The sequence below is a fragment of the Carassius auratus genome, chromosome 23 (assembly GCF_003368295.1).
Source record: "Carassius auratus strain Wakin chromosome 23, ASM336829v1, whole genome shotgun sequence".
Classification (NCBI taxonomy): Eukaryota; Metazoa; Chordata; class Actinopteri; order Cypriniformes; family Cyprinidae; genus Carassius; species Carassius auratus.
The window spans coordinates 5,046,308-5,068,657 of NC_039265.1; the positions used below are offsets into that span (position 1 = coordinate 5,046,308).

Below are 22,350 nucleotides of genomic sequence, written 5' to 3' on the forward strand. Positions count from 1 at the left end.
TTAATGCTGACAGCTATAAAAGAGGTCTGACAATTAACATTATGTTGTGTGACTTTCCAAAACAACAACCAACGGTTTGAAAGAGATCAAATAATTAATGTCCACACTGCAGAAGGATCACTCACAGAAAATGCTAAATTATTTAGTAAAGGGGGAAAAACACATGCAAAACATGGCGTCACGTGGATCAGGGATTGACAGACTTTCAATAGGATGATTTCTGAATGCCCAGCCTCGGAAAGCAACAGAGAATTGATTCAGCACCTCTGTGACACAGCATCATCCAAACCTGCATTTCAAAGCAGGAATTTATGACAGGATTGCTTTTCAGAAACCGTGTGTATCCAATGACAACACATGGAGCTGCATAACCTTGACACTTGAGAAATTGAAAAGAGTAATACAGGCTGATGAGTCATCTTTTCCCTTTTGCTAAATTTAGGATTTCAGATACAATAAGAAAAAGACAAAGGATTCATTTAATCCACAACGCCTGTTACCAACTGGCAAATATGGTGGAGAGGTTCATTTTGCATAATGGTACACTGAAAAACATTTAGTATAATGGCAATTTTCTGTCAGAATCTTCTAGTAAATTTCACAATTCATAAAGAAATGGCAAGTAACAGGTACTTCAGTAATCTCTACAAAAGTCTCATGTAAGTCACTTCGTGTATAGTGTAAGTCATTCACAATTAAATTCTCATTGTGAAACAGTCATTAAGCACTCCAAAGAAGTACTATATTGTGAGGTACCCTTAACTGGACTGCTATTTTCCTCCTGGTGGGCAGGTGGCGCCTCTCACCAGACTCCTGCTGAACACTACCACTCATTATGCCTGATGCATCCAGGCGGCAAGGAACTCGACCGGAAGTTGAAGTCGGGTGGGGGCTGCCATCTTTTAGCAGAACTTCACTTGCGTTAGCATTCCCATTGACTCCCATTCATTTTGGCCTCACTTTGATAGCGAATAACTTTACATCTGAGGCGTTTAAAGGGGGGGTGAAATGCTATTTCATGCATACTGAGTTTTTTACACTGTTAAAGAGTTGGATTCCCATGCTAAACATGGACAAAGTTTCAAAAATTAAGTTGTACATTTGAAGGAGTATTTCTGTTCCAAAAATACTCCTTCCGGTTTGTCACAAGTTTCGGAAAGTTTTTTTCGAGTATGGCTCTGTGTGACGTTAGATGGAGCGGAATTTCCTTATATGGGTCCTAAGGGCACGTCTGCTGGAAGAGCGCGCGCTCCCGTATAGCAGAGCACTGAGAGCACAACAGACTTCACTGATCAGAGCGAGAGCGTTGCGAAAAGTCACAAAAGGAGTGTGTTTTTGGTTGCCAGGGCAAGACAACCCTGCACAGATTACCAAAGAAAAAACAGCATTAAGGGACCAGTGGATGGAGTTTATTTTTACAGAGCATCAACGGAGTTGTGCAAGTGTTTGTGTTTGTTCCCTGCATTTCTAAAATGCTTGTTTTACAAACAAAGCCCAGTTTGATGCCGGATTTGCGTATCGTTTATTTCTTAAGGATGATGCAATCCCAACGAAAAAGGGTCACGATTGTGTGCTGGAACCACAGGCGGTGAGTAAAACTGCTTAAAATATCTCTGCCTCCTTGTTAGTGCGTCCGCCTCCCATCGGAGACCCGGGTTCGAGCCCCGCTCGGAGCGAGTCCTTGCTGCTGCTGCTCTCGTTCAGTTTCAGCCTTCACAGCTGTCACAGCTTCCAAATGCTCTCAACGCAACTGGCGCTCGTGATTCTTTAGCTCCGCCCACACGTCACGCCTCCAGGCGCTCGTGTTTTTCCGGGAAAAATCGGTACAGACTATCTTTCTCTTATGAATATAATAAAACTAAATACTTTTTGGAGTTATGAAGGATGCAGTACTACTCTATAGGTACTCGAGATTAACATGATATTGAGTGAAAACGAGCATTTCACCCCCCCTTTAAAGACTCCGTTTGTCCATTATTTATTTCTAAAGATACACGACAATGTATAAAGGGCTCCATTACCTTCTATGTTACATTATGGCCCCGTATAAACAGTTTTTGTAAAAAAATAAGGCTAACGAATGCATCATAACCACTTGACTCTCTGTCGCATTACCATACAGACAGGCGGAGAAGCTCGCAGGCAATTAACTTAATATGGCGTACTGGCGTTACATTTTAAAATACTATACAAAATAATTAATCAGAATACTTACTGCTGCTCACTCACGCCAAAGAACTCCCCGCTCAAGCTCGCCGTCTCTGCAAGATGAACGATGGCAGTTTGCACGCACAGCTACTAGAAGTTTTACATCTGTCAGACAGGTTGCTGACGTCGTCAAGCTTCGTTTGAGTCTGCGCGTCAGAAACGGAAGTGCTAAAAAACGCTAAAAATGGGCTTCACTTGTCTCAATTGAGTTCCAATGGGGTCGCTGTGTCCATTTCTTTTACTGTCTATGGATGTATCACACCTGTATCTTGCCCTATTTAAGTGTGTTTGTGCCATGCCTTTTTGTTCAGTCTTGAGCCTATGTTACCTGTTTCAAGCTAAGTCTGTTAAAGTTTAAGTCTAAGATTTTGGACCCTTGTGTCTATTTTTCTTTGTACTGTTTCTTGGAGGTCCTGCTTCTCTTGTTTTGTTGTACTTTTTATTAGTAACGATTGTTTTTGTTGAATATCCACGACTCTTCGCCGTTTGATCACTCCTGCTCTTGGATTCATTTAGTGGGGAGTTAGCTCAATCCGTTAACTCTGTGACTTTGAACACAACAGACCCGTTAGAATAATATAAACTAGACCTATAACCTATGATGAAAATACACAATTCACTTCACATTTCAGCATGAAGTCAAATGTCTTCCAGACCTTGACAAGCAAGCAATCTACAAAAACAATCAATCTCTGAATATATTTGATAATAGTGGTTGACCGATTATCGTCAAGGCCGATATATCGGCTGTTATTTGGCATTTTTCAAATATCGGCATTGTGCTGGAAGTTTTTCTGCTTGGCCGTAATGTTTGAGGCGGGACTTTTATTTTAACAGCACTGAGAACAGGAGCGCCTGAACACATAGTGCTCACATTCTCCCTCTTGTTTACTGTTGTTAACAGTTCTCTCTAATACGGATAAAAGTTCCGAACTTTAAACTTGTGACTTCAAATCATGCTGCGTTTTATGCATTTTCTCTGTGTGCTTGTGTGTGAAATGAGTGTAACTCTGGCTTTATTTGAAAAACATGATTCCCATTGCACACAGAATACTGCTTGCCCCATTGGTAATTTAAACAATTTCTTAAATATTAATTAAAAAAATCGACATCGTTTTCTACACGAGCTGACATTATGTTCTGTGGTATTTAACGTATAAATTAAAAACAGAACTTTACTTTATTATCTGCTCAATGTTTCTGTTATTTTGTCCACCTTTGGGATCTGCCGTTACTTTGCGATCGTCTTCTGAGACTAACACACAAAATGATGGTCAGATGGATTCAGGACACCATCTTTAATTCCTCATGAATAATGTGGTTTCAGTGAATCACATGCTTTGTGTTCATTAAAAAAAAAAAATCCCACCTCACCCCCCGCACCCTCAACCGCCACCCCCTCACAGACATGAGCAACAGCAACAATGCGCACCATTCATATTCTTTATTCTTCTGCCAGATGAGTGAGACAATGACATTCCCACCATCCCACCCTCATATTCCATATATTTCAACCTAATGAGCCACCAAGATTAAACCTTACTTTAATCAGATAACACCAACACCAGCATTATTATTTCACAAGGGATAAAACAAAGCCTAGTTTACATTTAATGATCATGAAGTTTTAGCTATAGATGTATTACAAATGGGTACAAAGTTTCATACATGTTACTACAATTTTAGGGGTGCACAAATATGTACAAACTGTTAATTACTTTCTTTTATGAATGCTTAAGAGTAGTTATTAAGCTCTCCAAGAAGTACTAAACAACATAATATTCTATCCTATGGTGCAAACACTTTTTTCAAATAGCCTATGTTTCCATATTTCTGCATGAAATCAAATGCCTTCTAGGTCGTAAAAATCAAACAAGCTATTTATATGTATCTAAATATTTAGGTTTGCAACAATATGTACAAGCTTTTAATTATTAAGGTTAAGGCCAATAGATACCTAATACTGCCCAATATATACTTAATTTGTGTACCTGGAAACATACAAGTATCTTCTGTTGCTGACGAAGGGCAGAACTAAATGGAAAAGAATTATATTTCAACAAAATAAGACAAATTTGGCCATCTTCATCGTGTTCAAAAGTTTTCACCCCCCAGCTCTTAATGCATCTTGTTTCCTTCTGGAGCATCAGTGAATGTTTCAATCTTTTTAAATAGTTGTGTTTGAGTCTCTCAAATGCCCCCAGTGCGATAAGATGTATCTCAAAATCATAAAGTCAATGCTGGAAAGGGTTCAAATATGCAAAGATGCTGGAAAACTGAAGAATCTGCAGGACCTTAAAGATTTTTCTGAAGAACGCTGCTCAGTTTAACTGTTCAGAACAAACAAGGGACTCATGCACAACCATCACAAAACAGAAAGACAGTCGAGGATCATCAGGTAACAGAACACAGTACTAAGAACCAAGGGTTCCCAAACTTTGAGTGGGGTTATTTGAATAATTTCAGCATTTTTTTGTCTTGTGGACTAAATGTTAATATCTTTTATGTACAATATCTTACTCAGGACAGTACTAAATAAAATGTAACATGCATTTAGTATGAGCTCTCTTATTTTTTGAAAATTACTCGCATTTTCATAGATTCTGCAAAGGGTTCCCAAACTTTCGAGCCCCACTATACACAGGATGCAAGCGACAAAATACTATAGAACCACTGATCTTTAACTGGGAATCATTATATATATAAACTGAAGATCAGTCAATAGAAATCATTATAATCAGTGATGCTGTCTTCACTGGATGCGTCGCGGCGTGATACCACAAATCCATGACAGTAAACTGCTGCTGCGATCTATTTATGACGTGTTGACACAAATTCCAAATTATTTTCAATGGTCGCTTTGTCGGGTCCAGTTTAGACAGTCTTTAGCTGATGTGGCGCGACGCCACACGACAACTTTCGTGTCCAGTGTAGACCACCATGTCTATAAGGAGCGATGACTGTGGATGATGGGGAATGATTTGCAGATCCTCAGTAACATTGACAAACATATAGCCCAAACCTAGCAATAGTCAGTAATTCAGTAATTATTTTCACATTTTGGCCAATATCCAAACATCTATGCTACTTTGTCCACAATAATGACATTAAAATACATTAAATGATCAAATATTTTAATATCATAAATAAACATTAATTCTGGACAGCTTTCAACCAAGGACAAATGGTGCAACTAAATTAAGCACTGTGTTTTAAACTAACTTGTAGCTTTACTTGAATATTTCTCCATACAAGACCGCTCTCGAATCTCTTATCCTGCAAATGGCACAAAATAAAGCAACTTCCATGATAGCAAAGTGCAGAGTCAGAGAAACCCAGGCCTGCTGGTCACTAGATAAGCCTGTGTGGTCAAAATGTTGACCAAAACAACTGAAAGAGGAAGAGCGAGGGTTTGTACACTGTATGTTTATTCAGAAGAGTTTATTTCCTCGTGTTCTGCTAGGCACATACAACTAAGACCAGAAAAATATTAGAATTACATGAAGATAACATTAACTTAAAAAAGAAAAACTATGAAAACACTTTATAAACGATTAATCAGTCATATTTGATAATATACATTTGTACATTCAGTATCTGATGTATTTCCTTACAATCTCAAAGTTTGAAATCTAAATGTGTACAGTTGCCATGGCACCACACCCATCCCATAATCCCCTCTAGCTTCAGTGGAGCTCAGGTTGCCAATAGCTTTCCCCACTGACTCTATCTATATAAAACGAGAGAGTCCAGCAACTTTTGGATGAAATGATCCAACACTGAGGCGTGAAAAAAACGTAAATCATCTAGTATCAACAGTTGAAACAATCCTCATATCCACAGTGGATTCTGGGCGGATGTATCATTGGCCTTGTTAGCATGCGGTCGATGTCGTGCTGGAGAAAGTAATTATTCATTAAAGAAGCACAGAAGAGAGTATCACATTCACCTCAGACTGAAAGCACACTGCACACTACACCTCCCAGCATCCCCTGCTCTGGAAAAAACTAGTACTGCATAGAGACATACTGAAAAACTACTATTTTTGCAGTATGCAGAGCAGACACTGTGCAACTGTTTGCAAATATGAATTCTGATATACATGGGCCAGTTGCATAAACTGTGTAGACTGGTCTTAAATGTATTGTAAAAGTAAGACTGATTTCCCTTTGGCAGCTGCTAGTTTTTCAAACTAGTTCTTAAGACACAGTCTTAACATGATGGCTAAGTTTATGCAACTGATACATTAGGTCACATGACCAGATGTTTAATACTTCGAAATGGATATCTATTTTGTAATTTTTGACTGAAAAATCTATGTTTTTTTCTTTGTTTGTTTTTACTTTATGAGAATGGTACAATACTTAAATGGTCCTGCAAAAATGGCTAGATTGGAAATGAATGTATAGCAAATTTCATCTAGCGGAAACGTTTTCTTTCTTTTTTTTTAATATCAACTTCAAATTTGAAACACAACTTCTATAGAATTATAGTTTTGCTTTTTACACAGAACAGAACTACTTCATTGTGACGAGTGGGGTGGGGCCGAGAGTCAAGGCCGGTGGAGTAATTGAAAATGAGGGACACCTGCTCCACTCACCGGTCTCGAGTCCCACGGAGGAGCTCCGGAAGGATTCAAAAGAGGAGCGACGACAGTGAAGGACGAGAGAGGACCAGGCCTGGGTTTTATTTTGTGTTTTGGTTTTGTTTGTACACAGCAGTCATCCGCGAGGTGCTGTCGCGATGTTTTGAGTTTATTTTGTAAAGTTTTATTTAAATGTCTACCGGTTTCAACCTCCTTCTTCCCGCCTTACGAACTGCGTTACACCCATAAATATAATTTAGTACCATAAGTACCATATCCACTAAAAATACAAAATATAGAGAACAATCAAATTAAATATAGTAAACTAATATCACAGAAATAGAATAAAAAAAAGATTCATAGTTTTGACTGCCACACGAGCAGCACCAAATGGTTAATAAGTTATTTCTCAATAGTATATGCTGTGGAGTACTTAGCAATATTATATACTTATTAACTATGTACTATTTCATAAACAAATCAAATCAAATTCTATAGACTGTCAAAACAATAAATCAGTAGACTAATGCAAGCCAAAAATAGCCTAAACCTGGACATTTTAGAAATATATGTGTATTTGGCAGTGTTATTTTAGTTTTTGTTACTTATATGCATATAAATAAAAAGTATAAATATTATTTGTATACTATTGTAGTTTTTAATGTGTAAAATTTGCTTTTCATTTTCAGTTCTCATTTTAATTTTAGTTTAAGTTTTAGCCATTTTCTTATGTGCTATTGTAATTATGTTATTTTATAAATATATTTTTATTTAGCTTTAGTTATAGGTAATTCAACATAAACTTATTTTAGTTATTTTCCAAATAAATTGTTTCCATCAAAAATTTTTTTTTTTAAATGTAACAGTTTTAGTTTTAGTTCAAAATAACAACACTGTTTTTTTTTACTTGTTATATAATCCACGCCAACCAAACATGACACCATCTGGTAAATATGAACTCAAAGGCAGAAAACTGCAAACAGAAAGACTGAGGCAAGAAAAGGCAAGAAACTAGCAATTCTTCCCCAGAGAATACACAAGCAGGCATTTTTGAGCAATGTGGTCAGTGCATTGTGGAAAACATTTCCCACCTAATTCATTTAAACTGCTAATATGATTTGTAATTAATAAAAGGTCTGAGCTGAGAAATGTAATTCAGTTTTGTCAGCTCAAACACTGTCACACAGCAGCTGATGTCTGTTGTGCTCGAACAGGACAGCCCTGATGGAGGGTGTTGGCTGGAGGAAACAGGAGATTCTATTGTGTAAGTGTGAGAGTGTTTGTTTGGGCCTCGTGGATTTAGTGTGCTGTAACTGGTTTCAGACAAAGGACACCGACTCATAGGTTCAGAAGATGGATGCAAAGAGCAGAGAGATTGAAAGACAGCAAAAGTGAGAAAAAGAAAGAGGGTTATAACTTTATTTTCACAAGAAGTAAAAAAAAATGGCAGGTGATCTAACATGAGCTCCATCATGCTTTACTTTTCTCTTCTTTTGCTTTTATTTCCTGCATTACATTATCTCTGTTTTTCCTTGTTCTAATCCATCTGCCCAAAAACAAAGACATTTTATGAATAAATTTGTATTTTGCAGTGTTATTTATTACTTAAATACATTTAATAAATAAGCAATAGATAACATAAATGCTATTGTAATTTATATACTATTATAGAATCAAAATTTTGAATTTGCTTTCAGTTTTAATAAAAAATTTACTTTAAGTTATAGTCTTTATTTTGTGTAGAAAATGTAGCTTTTTATTTATATTTAGCTTTAGTTAGTTTAGTTCTTATTTTAAAAAAATTACATTTAAGTTTTTCAATATAATATTTATATTATGTTTATTAGTGCTGTCAAACAATTAATCGCATCCAAAAATATATATTTTTTTTTAATACAATTTGTATGTGTACTGTTTATTTATTATGTATATATAAATATACACACATACAGTATATATTTTGAAAATATTTACATGTATATTTATATTATTATATTTTATATTATATATAAATATATTTAATATATAAACAACCATATTTTTCTTAAATATATACATGCATGTGTTTGTATAAATAGATAATAAATATACACAGTACACACACATATATTATTATTAAAAATACACTCATATTTATGTTTTGTACAATTTTATTTTACTTTTATTTCAGCCAACTTTAATTGTTTAATAGTTTGTTAACAGTAACAACACTGGTATTAAAATAAAAGAACAATAAACAAATAAAAAAAATCTCAGAATTACAATAAATTAAAATAAATAAGATAAAATCTAACTGGTTTGTGCCAATGTTGTGTTTGTGCAGAATTCAACAGAATTCAACATTAAACTGGAGTACCACATCTTCAGCTAATTCTACAAAAAAATCAGCCGCTCCAAATTGAAGAAATTGAGAGAGGTGCTTGCCTGTGCACAAATCTCTATGATACCGGGGTGTCTATATATGGCTTGCAATGTAAAACCTGGTACACACTGTATGGTTTTGGCCACAATTTTGCACATTTCTGGGATCCTAATAGATTTATGATGTCTAGGACCTCTGATCGCCTAGTGGGTCATATTCACAGATGGTGAATTAATAGTCTTTGCGATGAATCCCAGCGTCTGACAAAGTTCTTGCAGTGTCAGAAAATTTGGGTCACAGTCCTTCAGTGAGACAGCTCCTGCTGCTCATGAGAAAAGACTTTCGTACTGGACTAGAAGTGTCACGTCACTCATAGAGCACCAATCACAAGGTTTTTCATTACATTACATAATATTTTTCTAAAATAATGACCCAGGCATCTTCATAAGTATGTTTGACTTTCTGCACTGCCTTAAATCTGTGCTTCTCAACCTTTTTGACTCAAAAGCCTCCCGCAGTCCGATAAAATATTCGAAGCCCAACAGACAAGTGTGGATGCTGGTGCTTCTCTAATATCATTATCTCAGAATGAAACAGGCTAAGAATAAAATCTGTCCTGGACAACCAATATTAAGACACCCATGACTCACGCCAGACTCTGACCTACTCGCTTGCCAGTTTCCTCTTGTGGAGAAACTGTGAAAAAAAAAACATATTAAAGAGAGATTGTTCACCCAAAATGGGAATTTTGTCATTATTTACTCACACTTACATTGTTCATATGGCTGGAAGAACAGAAGAACTGGATCAGTCCAGTTCATGATAGAATCATCTATTCAAAAATTAATTCACTGACTCAACCCTTATGCAAAGAAACTGTATTTCCTTACAGAGTAATGATCAATGCATAGAATTAATGTACAGCGTATTAATTTATAATATAGAGTACAGTCTAGTTAAGTAATTAAAGGGTTAATTTACAGTTGGATTCAGTAAACCGGTTGAAGAAAACAGTTCACCAGTTCTTTTGCGCTCGACGTAATGGTGTTATTTGCGATGATTGCCATTGATTCAAGCCTTCGGTTTACCCGTCCTCATAACATTAGCACAGAATCAGTTCAGAATCAATCACCAAAAGAATCAGTTCAGTTCAGACGCTCTGTGTGTCGGTCTGCTTCACGCTGAATCACACATGCGCAGTACCTTTAGCTCCTCGGTTCACGAATCGGACGGTACTTCACTCGTGAACGAGTCAGTCTATTGTTCGTTATCTGGTTCGGCTCGGTGTTCATCACAGCAGTTCAGTCAATGTACTGTTTGAGTACATGAATTACTCCGGAATATTGGTTTGTTTGAACTCAGAGGGAGTGTCAGCCACATTAAAAAAGTTAACAGCTTAAGTCATTTGTGGATTAATGCGTATTAGAGATGCGAACCGTTTAAAACGATTCAGTTCGATTTGGTGAACTGAATGATTCGTTCGAGAACCGGAAATCCAGCTGTTTTGATTTGAACTCTTTCTCACAACAGACACGGAAGAGAAGACAATGCTGAATAAAGTCATAGTTTTTGCTATTTTTGGACCAGAATGTATTTTCGATGCTTCAAAATATTCCAACTGACCCTCTGATGTCACATGGACTACTTTGATGATGTTTTTCTTACCTTTCTGGACATGGACAGTATACCGTACACACAGCTTCAATGGAGGGACTGAGAGCTCTCGGACTAAATCTAAAATATCTTAAACTGTGTCCTGAAGATAAAAGGAGGTCTTGCATGTTTGGAACAGCATAAGGGTGAGTTATTAATGACATAATTTTCATTTTTGGGCGAACTAACCCTTTAATACACAGAAACATTTATTGCTGTGTTAATATGTTACAATATATTGAATATATCAGATTTGCCACTTTTCATTTATTGAAAAATGACAGCATATTTACTAATATACCGTAATGTATGTAATTTTATATTCATCAATATAATTCATAATATATACCTGTAGATGTACATGTACAATATACAGTATGTGATAAAGGTGGTACAATTTTCATTAATAAAAAGTGAGATAAAAGTTCATTTTATGTAAACCCATGAAAGAGTTAAGAGAGATAAAAATGTAGTGCAATTTTTTTATTCACTCCTATATATTTTTATCTGTGATTATGAATCATAGCCAGACGTGGTCCATTCAGAGAGTGTGGAAAATAAGCACATGGAAATGTACTTTAATATATTGTATTATATTATTTTCCAGTATATTCCCATATGCTTTTGTTTCATAAGGCAAAAGAATGGTTTGCTCACGAAATGTAAGATACTGCCACTTCTCTTATGGACTCGGACTCATGAATGAATATAATGACAGATTTTTTATTTTTAGGTGAACTATCCCTTTTTAAAAAAGGCATTCAAGATCTCACACACACACACACACCCTCAAAAACCCTGTTCAGCTGGCACAACACACTTGCATGCAAATATGCACATATGTATAGACAAAACAAAGCAGCAAACAAGGCATGAAGCAATCGTGGGAAACATGCATGCTAACAAGACTTGAAACGACATTTCTGAGTCATAAGCACCGAATTCAAACTCCCCTTCCGCATCAAGTACTACAATTAATCTGTACGAGAGTGAGTGAGCATGTGCACGTGCACAGCTTAAAAATAGATTTACGACTGTATGAATTGCTCTATAAATAGGACTTATTTATGGTACGGTATTAACGACACCCAGTAGTAATTTGTGTGGTCAGTTTTAACTCCTCTCGGACCACCGGGATAGCTGCAAACTGAACTGATTCTCCGATCACTCAGGCACACACCAGCAGAACCAGCAGGGATGGTGCGCTGGTTTAATGAGTCACAGAGGAAAGGGGAAATGCCTGGATGCAGTGTCCACACTGCAGGATAAATTGGCCTGTATAACACTGCAGCTTTCTGAGAAATCTACACACAGATCTGTTACAGATAAGAAGACGTGTCATCAGCCCTCTCACTTCCTAAAAAAAACAAAAAACTGACAACAAAGGTCACATTAAAAGGATTTATGAAAGACCAAGGTGGTTGTTTCAAATGGACATGACACATTTTATTGGGAATTTTTCAGTGTTGATGATAACACTTAATTGTAGCCATTTTGTGGAAAAAAGGGTCATTTTTTTTCTAGCATTTTTCTTTTCTAGCAAGTTGTCTTTATTGTTTTTTTTACTGTATTTTCGCATTTAGCGTGAAAGAGCTGTATTGTCAGCAAAGAATCTTATTTTACAAATACACATTTTAAGTCATATATTGTTAATTTTTTATGAAGAACTTCTTGATTTATCATAATTTCTGAATATATTTATTATAAATGTAATTCCACTAAGTAGCCATACATGTATAGAAATGAAGTACATGATTTGTTTGTCCTCCATGAAAATGAATATAAAATAAGAAAAAAGTGTTTTGGTAGTACTCATGGAGTCTAAACATTACATGGTCAACTAGTCAGAATCTCGATGGCTTAAAACACAACAACTAACAAGGCCAAAGCATATCAAAACCCTGAAGGAAAACAGTGAATAAAATACAAGTTAAGCTGTAGCAATTAGCACAGAAAATAATTTTGACTCTTTACCTTAGAAAAACAAACAAAAGAGCTTGTTTACAGAAATGACTCACTCCATTATTATTGCCCCATAGACTATTTTAAGTCCATGGCAGTCAGCACATATGTTTTTATGTGTTTAGGGCTAAGTTTAAAGGTCCTATGACATGAAAATTTCACTTTCTGAGGTTTTTTTAAGATTAATATGAGTTCCCCTAGCCTGTATATGGTCCCCAAGTTTCTAGAAATTTGAATCGGTGTAAATTGAGATTTTTCTATCTTTCTCTGCCTTTGAGAAAATGGAAGCTCAAACGGGCTGATCTTGAATCTCCTCGTTGTGACGTTGTAACGAGAATTGTTACCTCCCCTTTCTCTGCTTTGCCCGCCCAAATATTTACATATAATTCAGTCGCAATGTCAGCATAGGCGTTACAAACAGACTTTTATGATATGGATTCGACAGCACCGGCACAAACAGTGAGTAACAGTGTTCATTAATGCCTGATCTGTGATCAGTGATTTCTGATGTGCAGCTAATCATTCAAGTTCACACAGACTTTCTTTCTAAATCGTTTAATACTGATGCATCAGTGAATCAAGCCAGTGACTAAACGATCAAATTCGCGTTGTTTCTCTTAGTAGCATGAAACAAATCTGTTATTTAAATTGTGATTTAACTACAGAGAGCGATCAAAGAACGCTCCCTTTTTTCCGGAGCTGTTACACATCGCGAGTATATCTGCACACTTGCCCAAACTGCCGTTACAATGAATGACGCTGTTATGCTGCACAACAAAGCTCTTACTGTATTCATGTGTTTGCTGTTAGCTGTGGTGAAAGCATTTTGTGAGAAAACGTGTTGCAATAATGACGAGATCACTGCATCCACGCGATAAACAGACTCTGTCTACTCAATGCTCATCACTGCAGCCTTCCATGTGATGGGAAAAGATCGAAAAAATAATTATATAATCAACACTTCCATGATTCGTTAATCTCGACAGCTGTAATAGTAAAATATATATATATATATATATATATATATTTGAGAGGGGTTCCACATGAACGCATTTCGAATGCAAAGATGTCAGCCAATCACAACAGTTGTGGTTTACTCGGAGTCTCACAGCAGACACGCCCCTTCAAACAGAGCATTCAAGCCAGAGGGTTCATATCAGGATCTAAAAATGCTTTAAATTTCTAAATTGTAAATGTAAAAATCATACTAACAATATAAGTACACCTAAGAGAACATTAAAAAGCATTTAAAGATAAGGAAATTATCCATGTCATGGGACCTTTAAATTATTTTCTGTGTTAATCAATTGAGCTTAACCAAAACTATTCTTTTACATTTCAAGATTCTCTCTTAGCAAACGCAATTTATTCATATCCATACGAATATCCAAGACCAACTTGCCCAGAAATACCTAGTTATAATCTAAAAGAAAGGAGGGCCCTTTTAATGTGTTGACTTAATCAAATGTTAAGGCTTGTGATAAACAGTAGACATTGACGACTAATGCAAATAATCCAGCTATACTACATAGTGTTCCACTATAGCAATGATTCCCCTCAGAGATCTGCTAACCCGTTAATTAAAAGATGGAAATGTGTCATAAGCAAGCGTTCCTTCCTGCGTTAATGGGACCAAACATTCTGCTTTGTCTTCCTGATTGTTTATAATTAAATGACCTCCTGTTCCCATTCTCTCCCACTACTTTGTACAGTAGACGTTAATGATTTCTCAAAGCTCATACAGTGACCCTCCCTTCATAGACACTGACCTCCTCCTGTCCCCAAAATCTCCTCACACACATACAGATACAGACACACACACCCTGGAGAAAAGTACAAAGCGTCTCTTGTGTAGGAGCACAGAGGCTTGGTGACAGCGCTTTAACATGATGCTGATATTTTCATGGGAGAAGCACAAGGAGAGAAAAGGATCTCCTCTGCCGGGGCAGCTCATTCAACCAAGCTGCCTGACCTTCATCCTACCCCCGAGGTCCTTGGCTTGACTCACAACAACACACTGCGGCCACAGATAGCACAGCCAATGCCTGGCACAGTGCTTTCAAACATGCTAGCGTTACACAGTCTGTACAGAAGATGATCCATGCTAATATTAACAAATACATCACACAAGCACCAACGGCCTGTTCGTACCGAGTTTGTTTTTTGTTGTAAGCTAGTTTGCTAATTTCTACCGTTTTGCTTATTTCCAAACAGCACACCCTCCATCTAAAATGCTGCTCTCCAAAGACATCTCATCAAACCAGATGTCAGTAACTGAATAAGTGCAAAATCTTTCACTAGCAAAAAAAAAAAAAATTGCTGGTAAAATGCTAACATTTTCTGCAGTGATGCACCTAAATTACTATTAAAAGAAATACTAATATTGTTAATATTTGTAAAAATGTCTTTCATAACACAATAACATATTTTTATATATATACTTAAATAACAACAAATAAATATTAAACTGTAACTATGCTTCCACTATTCAAGCTCACTGATTGGTTTAAGAATAAACCGCGAAATTTATCCTAGATAATTTTGCTGCATATGCTACAAAACAACAAATTCAAATGTGTATAAATGGCTGTCAACAAGGGTCAACATAAATGGCTATCAACATCTTCCCTCCTGACTGCTTGCTCGGCTGACTGTCTACTCGCTGCCGAGCTCTGCCTGGAGTGTGCCAGCCCAAATTATTTTCTGTTCATTGCCAGTTAATTCAATAAAGACAGTTAACAATTTAGCTTCTGAGTACTAAGTTATTAACCCAACAATAGCGGGGGCAGTTAATTTTTTTGCAGTGGGCCGTGCAAACATATGTGTTTGGTTGTGTGGGCCGCGAGTTGAAAAAAGTTTGGGAACCACTGGTCTATACTGTTTTCAGTTGATATGTAAACAAAACTAAACACTCTTTATTGCATTTGGCAACCAATAATTGCAAAACACGTTGTGCTTCTTTACTTTTGCTATACAGTAAGTTTTCAAATTCAGCTTTTGCCAGGCGTGCCCCATCTGCCAAAAGACCTCACCAAGACCACCTACCCCCACACCGCTCATTTCGCTGCCCATCATAGAGGTGCCCTTCGAGCACATCGAGATGAATCTGGTAGGGCCGTTGCCAAAGTCAGCCAGGGGACAAGAGCACATCCTGGTGATCGTCGACTACACCACCCGTTGCCCGGAAGCAGTGCCCCTTCATAGGGCCACCGCCAAGAACATCGCGGGTGAACTGTTCCTTTTATTCAGCCAGGTCGGCATCCCAGTGGAGATCCTGACCGATCAGGGAACCCCCTTTATGTCCCGGCTTATGGCTAACTTCTGCCGGCTGCTCTGGGTAAAGCAGCTGCGGACGACCGTCTATCACCCGCAAGCGGAAGGACTCGCCGAAAGGTTTAACCAGACGCTCAAGCAAATGCTGCAGCTGCTTGATGCAGAGGATAGACAGGACTGGGACCAAATGCTACTGTACGTCCTATTTGGAATCCGGGAAGTCCCGCAACCATCCACAGGCTTTACATCTGTGCCAAAGGGATGGCAGTGGCTCAGTGTTTCATGTAGGTTGTCTACAAACCGGAAGGTTGGTGGTTCAATCCCCGGCTCCACCTGACCAAGTGTTGAGGTGTCCTTGAGCAAGACACCTAACCCCAGCTGCTCCCAACGAGCTGGATGGTGTCTTGAATGGCTGAAACCGCAGTCGGTGTATGAATGAATGGGTGAATGTGAGGCAACTTGTAAAGCACTTTGGATGGCCATGTGGTCTGCTGAAAGCGCTATATAAATGCAGTCCATTTACCATTTACCCCGTTTGAGCTCCTTTTCGGCTGCCAATCCTGAGGGCTGCTGGATGTGGCCAAAGAAGCATGGAAGCAACAACAGCCTGCACCCCAGCTGTCCATCATCGAGCACGTGGCAAAAATGAGGCAGAAGTCAAACAAATGCTGAAGTTAGGGGTGATTGAACCATCCCCAGCCCCGCCCATGGTCCAGCCCAATCATCCTGGTCCCCAAACCAGATGGCACCCTCCGCTTCTGCAATGACTTCCGTCGGCTCAACGAGGTTTCAGAGTTCGACGGGAACCCAATGCCCTGAGTGGATGAGTTATTGGAATGCTTGGGGGGGGTCCGGTACATCTCCACGCTGGACCTCACAAAGGGATATTGGATGTACCCCTATCAGAGAGCACTAAACCCAAGATGGCTTTCTCGACCCCAATCGGTCACTGGCAGTATCGGACCCTCCCCTTCGAGCTACAGGGGGCCCTGGGCACATTTCAATGCTTGATGGATGTGTTGCTACGGCCACATCAGCAGTATGCTGCTGCTTACCTTGACGATGTGGTCATCCATTCAGAGCGTTGGGAAGACCACCTGGATCGGCTGCGGAGGGTGCTGATGGAGCTTTGATGGGCTGGGCTCACTGCCAATCCTTGCAAATGTTATCTGACGCTCTCTGAGGCAAAGTACCTGGGATTTCAAGTAGGGTGAGGCCTTATCAAGCCCCAGGATAAAAAGGTGGAAGCTGTATGTGCCGCCCCAAAACCTGGCACAAAAACGAAGATACGAGCCTTCAAAGGGTTAGGGAGTATTATCACTGCTTCATCTCTAACTTCTTTTCTTTAGCCGCCCCCTTGACAGACCAGGAAGGGGCAGCCCGAACACATGGTTTGGAGCCCTGAGGCAGAAGAGGCATTCCAAAGGATCAAGCAGGCACTTACCACAGAGCTGGTCTTATGTGCCACAAACTTAAGCTGCTACAAACGGATGCCTCGGATATGGGATTGGGTGCCGTCCTATCCCAGGTCCAGGAGGGTGAAGAACATCTTGTATTGTTTATTAGCAGGAAGCTGACCACGGCCAAGAAGAATTATGCCGCGATGGAGAAAGAAGCGCTGGCCGTGAAGTGGGCAGTCCTGGAGCTGAGATACTATCTGCAAGGCCAAAAGTTTACCCTCCTTATAGATCACTCACCCCTGCAGTGGATGGCCAAGGCAAAGGACACCAATGCCATGGTTATGCGCTGGTTCCTCGCGCTCCAGGATTTCCACTTCCTCGTCCACAACCGTGCTGGAGCTGCTAACGCCAACGCGGACGGACACTCATGGATCATTCCCCACCCACCTCCAATGTTCCCCTTACTGTTCTTGTATCTTTCCTCCAGGAGCAGGACAACGCTTTGGGGGGTGGGGGGGGAGGGTGACGAGCGTCCCGACCAACTATCAGCCTTGCCCTGGAAATGGACAAGGAGCACCTGCACCCACATGTCACGGGCTGATTTGACACAACTGCTGTTCATTCGCAGACGGCCAGTTAAGCCGTTCGAGGCATGGCGACAGGGGTGAGACTAACATGCCTTCTCCTCTCCTTTCCAGACACAAGTGTGTAGCCGATCAGCCCCGCCACGAGCGCCACATGGAACCACAGAACACTGGACAAGAAGACGAAGAGCACATACTCACTGCAGCACCATTCACCTCACCTTGTGCGCCTAAGTTGTAAATAAATCCACCCTCCAGGGTACTTATTTTGAGCTCTCCTTGTCGTGTGTTCCTTCCACCCGTGACAGCATACAGATGTGTCAAGGAATTTGCTGAACCACAGACAACGTCAGAGTCGTCTTATCTGGGCTAAGGAGAAGAAGAACTGGACTGTTGCCCAGTGGTCCAAAGTCCTCTTTTCAGATGAGAGCAAGTTTCGTATTTCATTTGAAAGCCAAGGTCCTAGAGATAGTGAATTGGTGGGTTTTTGTTAAATGTTAGCTGAAATCATCACAATTAAAAGAACCAAAGACTTAAACTACTTCAGTATGTGTGCATTGAATTTATTTAATACATGAGTTTCAAAATTTGAATTGAATTACTGAAATAAATGAACTTTTACACAATATTCTAATTTACTGATATGCACCTGTATGTGTGAGAATATGCTGGACAATCTCAACACCCATTCACTGCCATTATGAAACTTGGAAGAGACAGGATATTTTTAAATATAACTCTGATTGCATTTGTCTGAAATTCATATACACCAAGGGTGGCTTTAGGATGAGTAAATCATGCGGTAATGTTTAGTTTTGGGTGAACTAGCCCTTTAAATGTGGTGTGACAGATCATTGTAGTACTTCAGCTCAAGTGGCAAACAAACCAAACATCTCTTTCTATTTATTAACAGTTACTTGTGGTTGACTTATATAACAGCAAGGCTGATATAATGGCCGGTATTTGGCAAATATCGGCAATGGCCGATAAGTTTTTCTGTTTGGCCGATGTGTTCGATGTGGGACTTTTATTTTGATGGTATTGTCTCATATAACACTCAATCAAGTTTCAAATGTGAAAAGACTTAAAAAAAAATGGTTAATTTCAGCCATTTTATATACATCTCATCTGCTATCATCCACATTATATCTGTCATCAGCCATCCACAGATCTTGGAAACCACTGGCACCAATGGTCTCTACAGTCTACTTAAACTTACAATGCTTTAGGAAACACATTATTGTACCTATTTAAAACCCATATTTGTTAATTTTACATTCTTTTAAAATGAATTTTACAGCCACTGATCATCCGCAGATTGTTAACCTTCTTGAGTCAATACTGTGAAAGAAGAACCATTTGCTGGGCAAGTGTGTTCACATGATGGTGGGCAGTCACACTGACTGCTGCCATGCCCTGTCTTAGCTTTGACACAATACATTCACTAAATGAATGGCTACCTCAGCAACAGGATACCAATTAGCAGATAAAATAACACACTGCACTGACAAGAAATCATTCTTAGTAGACAAAAACAAAAGGGCAATCAAAATGCAACGCAACTTTTATTTATGTTGTTGACCACATATAGTACACATTTAAGTATGCAAAATCAAATGGCAACCGTGCCTGAGTCACTTGGATACAGTGCCACCAACTCCAAAGGAAGAGAAATGTCCATGCCAGACGTGCATCTCAATTGTGCTAACAGTAACTCAAACAAACTCACAAATGTCAGCGCTGTGTGTGGAAGTGTACATATGATCAGGTGACTGATTACCATGGTGGAATTAAATTATGAGAATTTGCATAATTGACACTCTACAGTGTCTTTACATTTCCAGAACAAGGGCAGTAAATACAGATATGAGAAGTGAAACATAATTATAAACAGGTAGAAGTATTTAAAACTCTTTAAACAGAAATAAAACCCTAAATAATAAATACAGTTATCTTTGATGAAATGATGAAAGTGCTGTGAGACATTATTACATAAATTTGCCTCCACTTGATTTTTATCAAGTGGTTGTGTACACACACTGCCAACACACATTTCAGTTCAAACAGCTTGTAAAAGTGCATGTCGCATCCAATGACCCCTTTAAGTTTTTAGGGAGATGCACCACAATACATTTTTAAAACTGAGCCTTTTCATGGAAACAAGTAATCTAATTATCTAATAGTTTAAGGACTAACTCACCTTGATGCACAGTCATGAGTGTCTGCAAGTTGCAATGTTGCCCGCATCAAGTGACATTGATTTGAATAGAAATAAAAATAAAAGATGATGCCAAACTACTTAAGATTTTATTTTCAAGTTTTCTTTTCTTTTAACAAGGCTTCAATACGATATCAGGATATGTTTCATTTCAATTGAGAAGCTTCAGAAAGTCATTGTGCAGCGTTTTAAAGCAGTTTTAAATAAACGACTAAAAAGATGATGTCACTGACCCATTAACTGGAAGCACTAAACAATTCACATTTCTTGGCATTCCCTAAAATGTGTTCTTGACAACAACCGAATGGAACAGAAATCAGCAGATCTCGCTTCTTTCAAACTTTTGTGATGGGACGGCTCAAAAAAAAACAGTGCAAGACATGATGACGCAACAGCCAAACTCTTGCATCTGCGTTTTTATGACTCAAGCGGTGAGGATTTAAATGGGATGAAATTAATGATACAACATTTCAAAGGAAGTATTTTTTCAATGAAGCCATTCTCACTTCCTAACTCTAGTCATCGTACTCAAAGGAATAGATACAAGTCAAATCTGAAGCTTAGCTGGGATAGACTAAAACAACCTACCTGTTTCCAGAGGAACTCATCGTCCTGATTGATCCTCCACGTGGTGAGGAGGTGTATGGAGGACAGCACTCCTCCACTGAGCACTGCCGCCCTCATCCGCACGGGCAGCAGTGTGTAGATGATGTAGATGAAGAAGACAGACCACCAGATCCCCTCGGAGGCGCTGCGGGGGGCCACCATCAGCACCCCGAAGACCTGCACCACCATTAGCACCCCAATCACAAGGTAGCTGACCATCCACATGTAGTCCTGGTGGAACCCGTTTCGGTTGCATACCACCATTAGGGCTAAGAACAGGGCCATGGCCACGGAGAGCACACAGGCGTAGACCACATCAGGCGGTCCGTGGATGCAGTGGAAGGTGAGCATGACACCACAAACGATCACCAAGACGCCCATCAGCATGGTGAGTGAGCTCTGGTTGAGCCTAAAGAAGTAGCGCTGGTATAGACGCTCCAGTTTGCGCGACTGGAACTTCTTGGATTGGAACACGCGAACCACCCGCTGCCAGCAGTCCTCCGCCATCACTGACCCCGCGCCGCTGGCCGTGTCATCGCTGGAGCCATCACAACCCGAGCCATTTCCTTTTCTCCCCTTGATCTCGCCGTCCTCGAAACCCAGGTCCACAGATTTAAGCCCCACACCCTCCCCTCCACTTCCTACTTTCCCATAGTGGTCTTCTTGCCATCCGCAGCGTACGCCGAAGTTGCCTCCTCCGGACCGGGTGGCCTGAGCATGGGGCGGCTGGGGAGGAGGCTCCATGGCTTCCACGTCCCGCAGGCAGCTCATGTAGCGTGGGTTGCAGAGAGAGGAGCCAACCTTGCGCTTGGACTTCTTGCCATTGCGCTCGCCCCACGCGGTCTTACGGTCATCCACTCGGGCCACTAGGAAGCGGTTGATCCAGGACATTCTGTAGGAAAACCCAAGTGAGAGATGTGCATGTTTATGCATGTAGTTCAAAAGAATTGTAGAAATGTACTTCTGGTTAAATATGGTTTTAAAAAACTTTTTCTCTTTTATAAGAAAAGATTACATTTAATGACTCTAAATTGTCAGGTGATGTGACCATTAATTAAAAAGCAATAACATACTTTCCGTAAGCCTTAAGGTAAGCTCACATTTATCTTTACTATGCAAAATGTTATGGGTGAAATCCAGTCATTCCAATAGGAATCTAGCATTCACGTGAGAGAGAAAAAGTTCCCCATGAAGATTTAAGTTGTGTTAAAGTTGGTCACATGACTGAAAGCTTTTGTTTGCAATGGCCTTCTGTGCTTCATGCATCTCTATGCTATTGATAATGGACCTTTTTTGTACTTAAAATTTCACTGTGGACACATCTTTAATAAAAAATAAATTTAAAGTTGAAACATGCATAAAAATGGATCCATTCATAAACATCTCTTGGAGAGTCCACATGACAGAACAGACAAATTACAAGATTTTTTTTTTTTTTTTTTATTAATAAGCAGTGAAGCAGTTTTGTTAAAATGCTTTTTTCCCCCTTATAAATTATA

The 22,350-nt window shown here is 39.2% G+C and overlaps 1 protein-coding gene across 1 annotated transcript in view; it reads right to left on the minus strand.

Moving 5' to 3' along the window:
- adcy6a (adenylate cyclase 6a) overlaps positions 1-22,350 on the minus strand; it is a 54,213-nt gene that overhangs the window by 27,908 nt on the left and 3,955 nt on the right. The window contains exon 3 of the mRNA XM_026199358.1: positions 20,834-21,743. Coding sequence (XP_026055143.1) covers positions 20,834-21,742 — 909 coding nt within the window. The 5' untranslated portion in view covers position 21,743. The remainder of the gene's footprint in view (positions 1-20,833; positions 21,744-22,350) is intronic.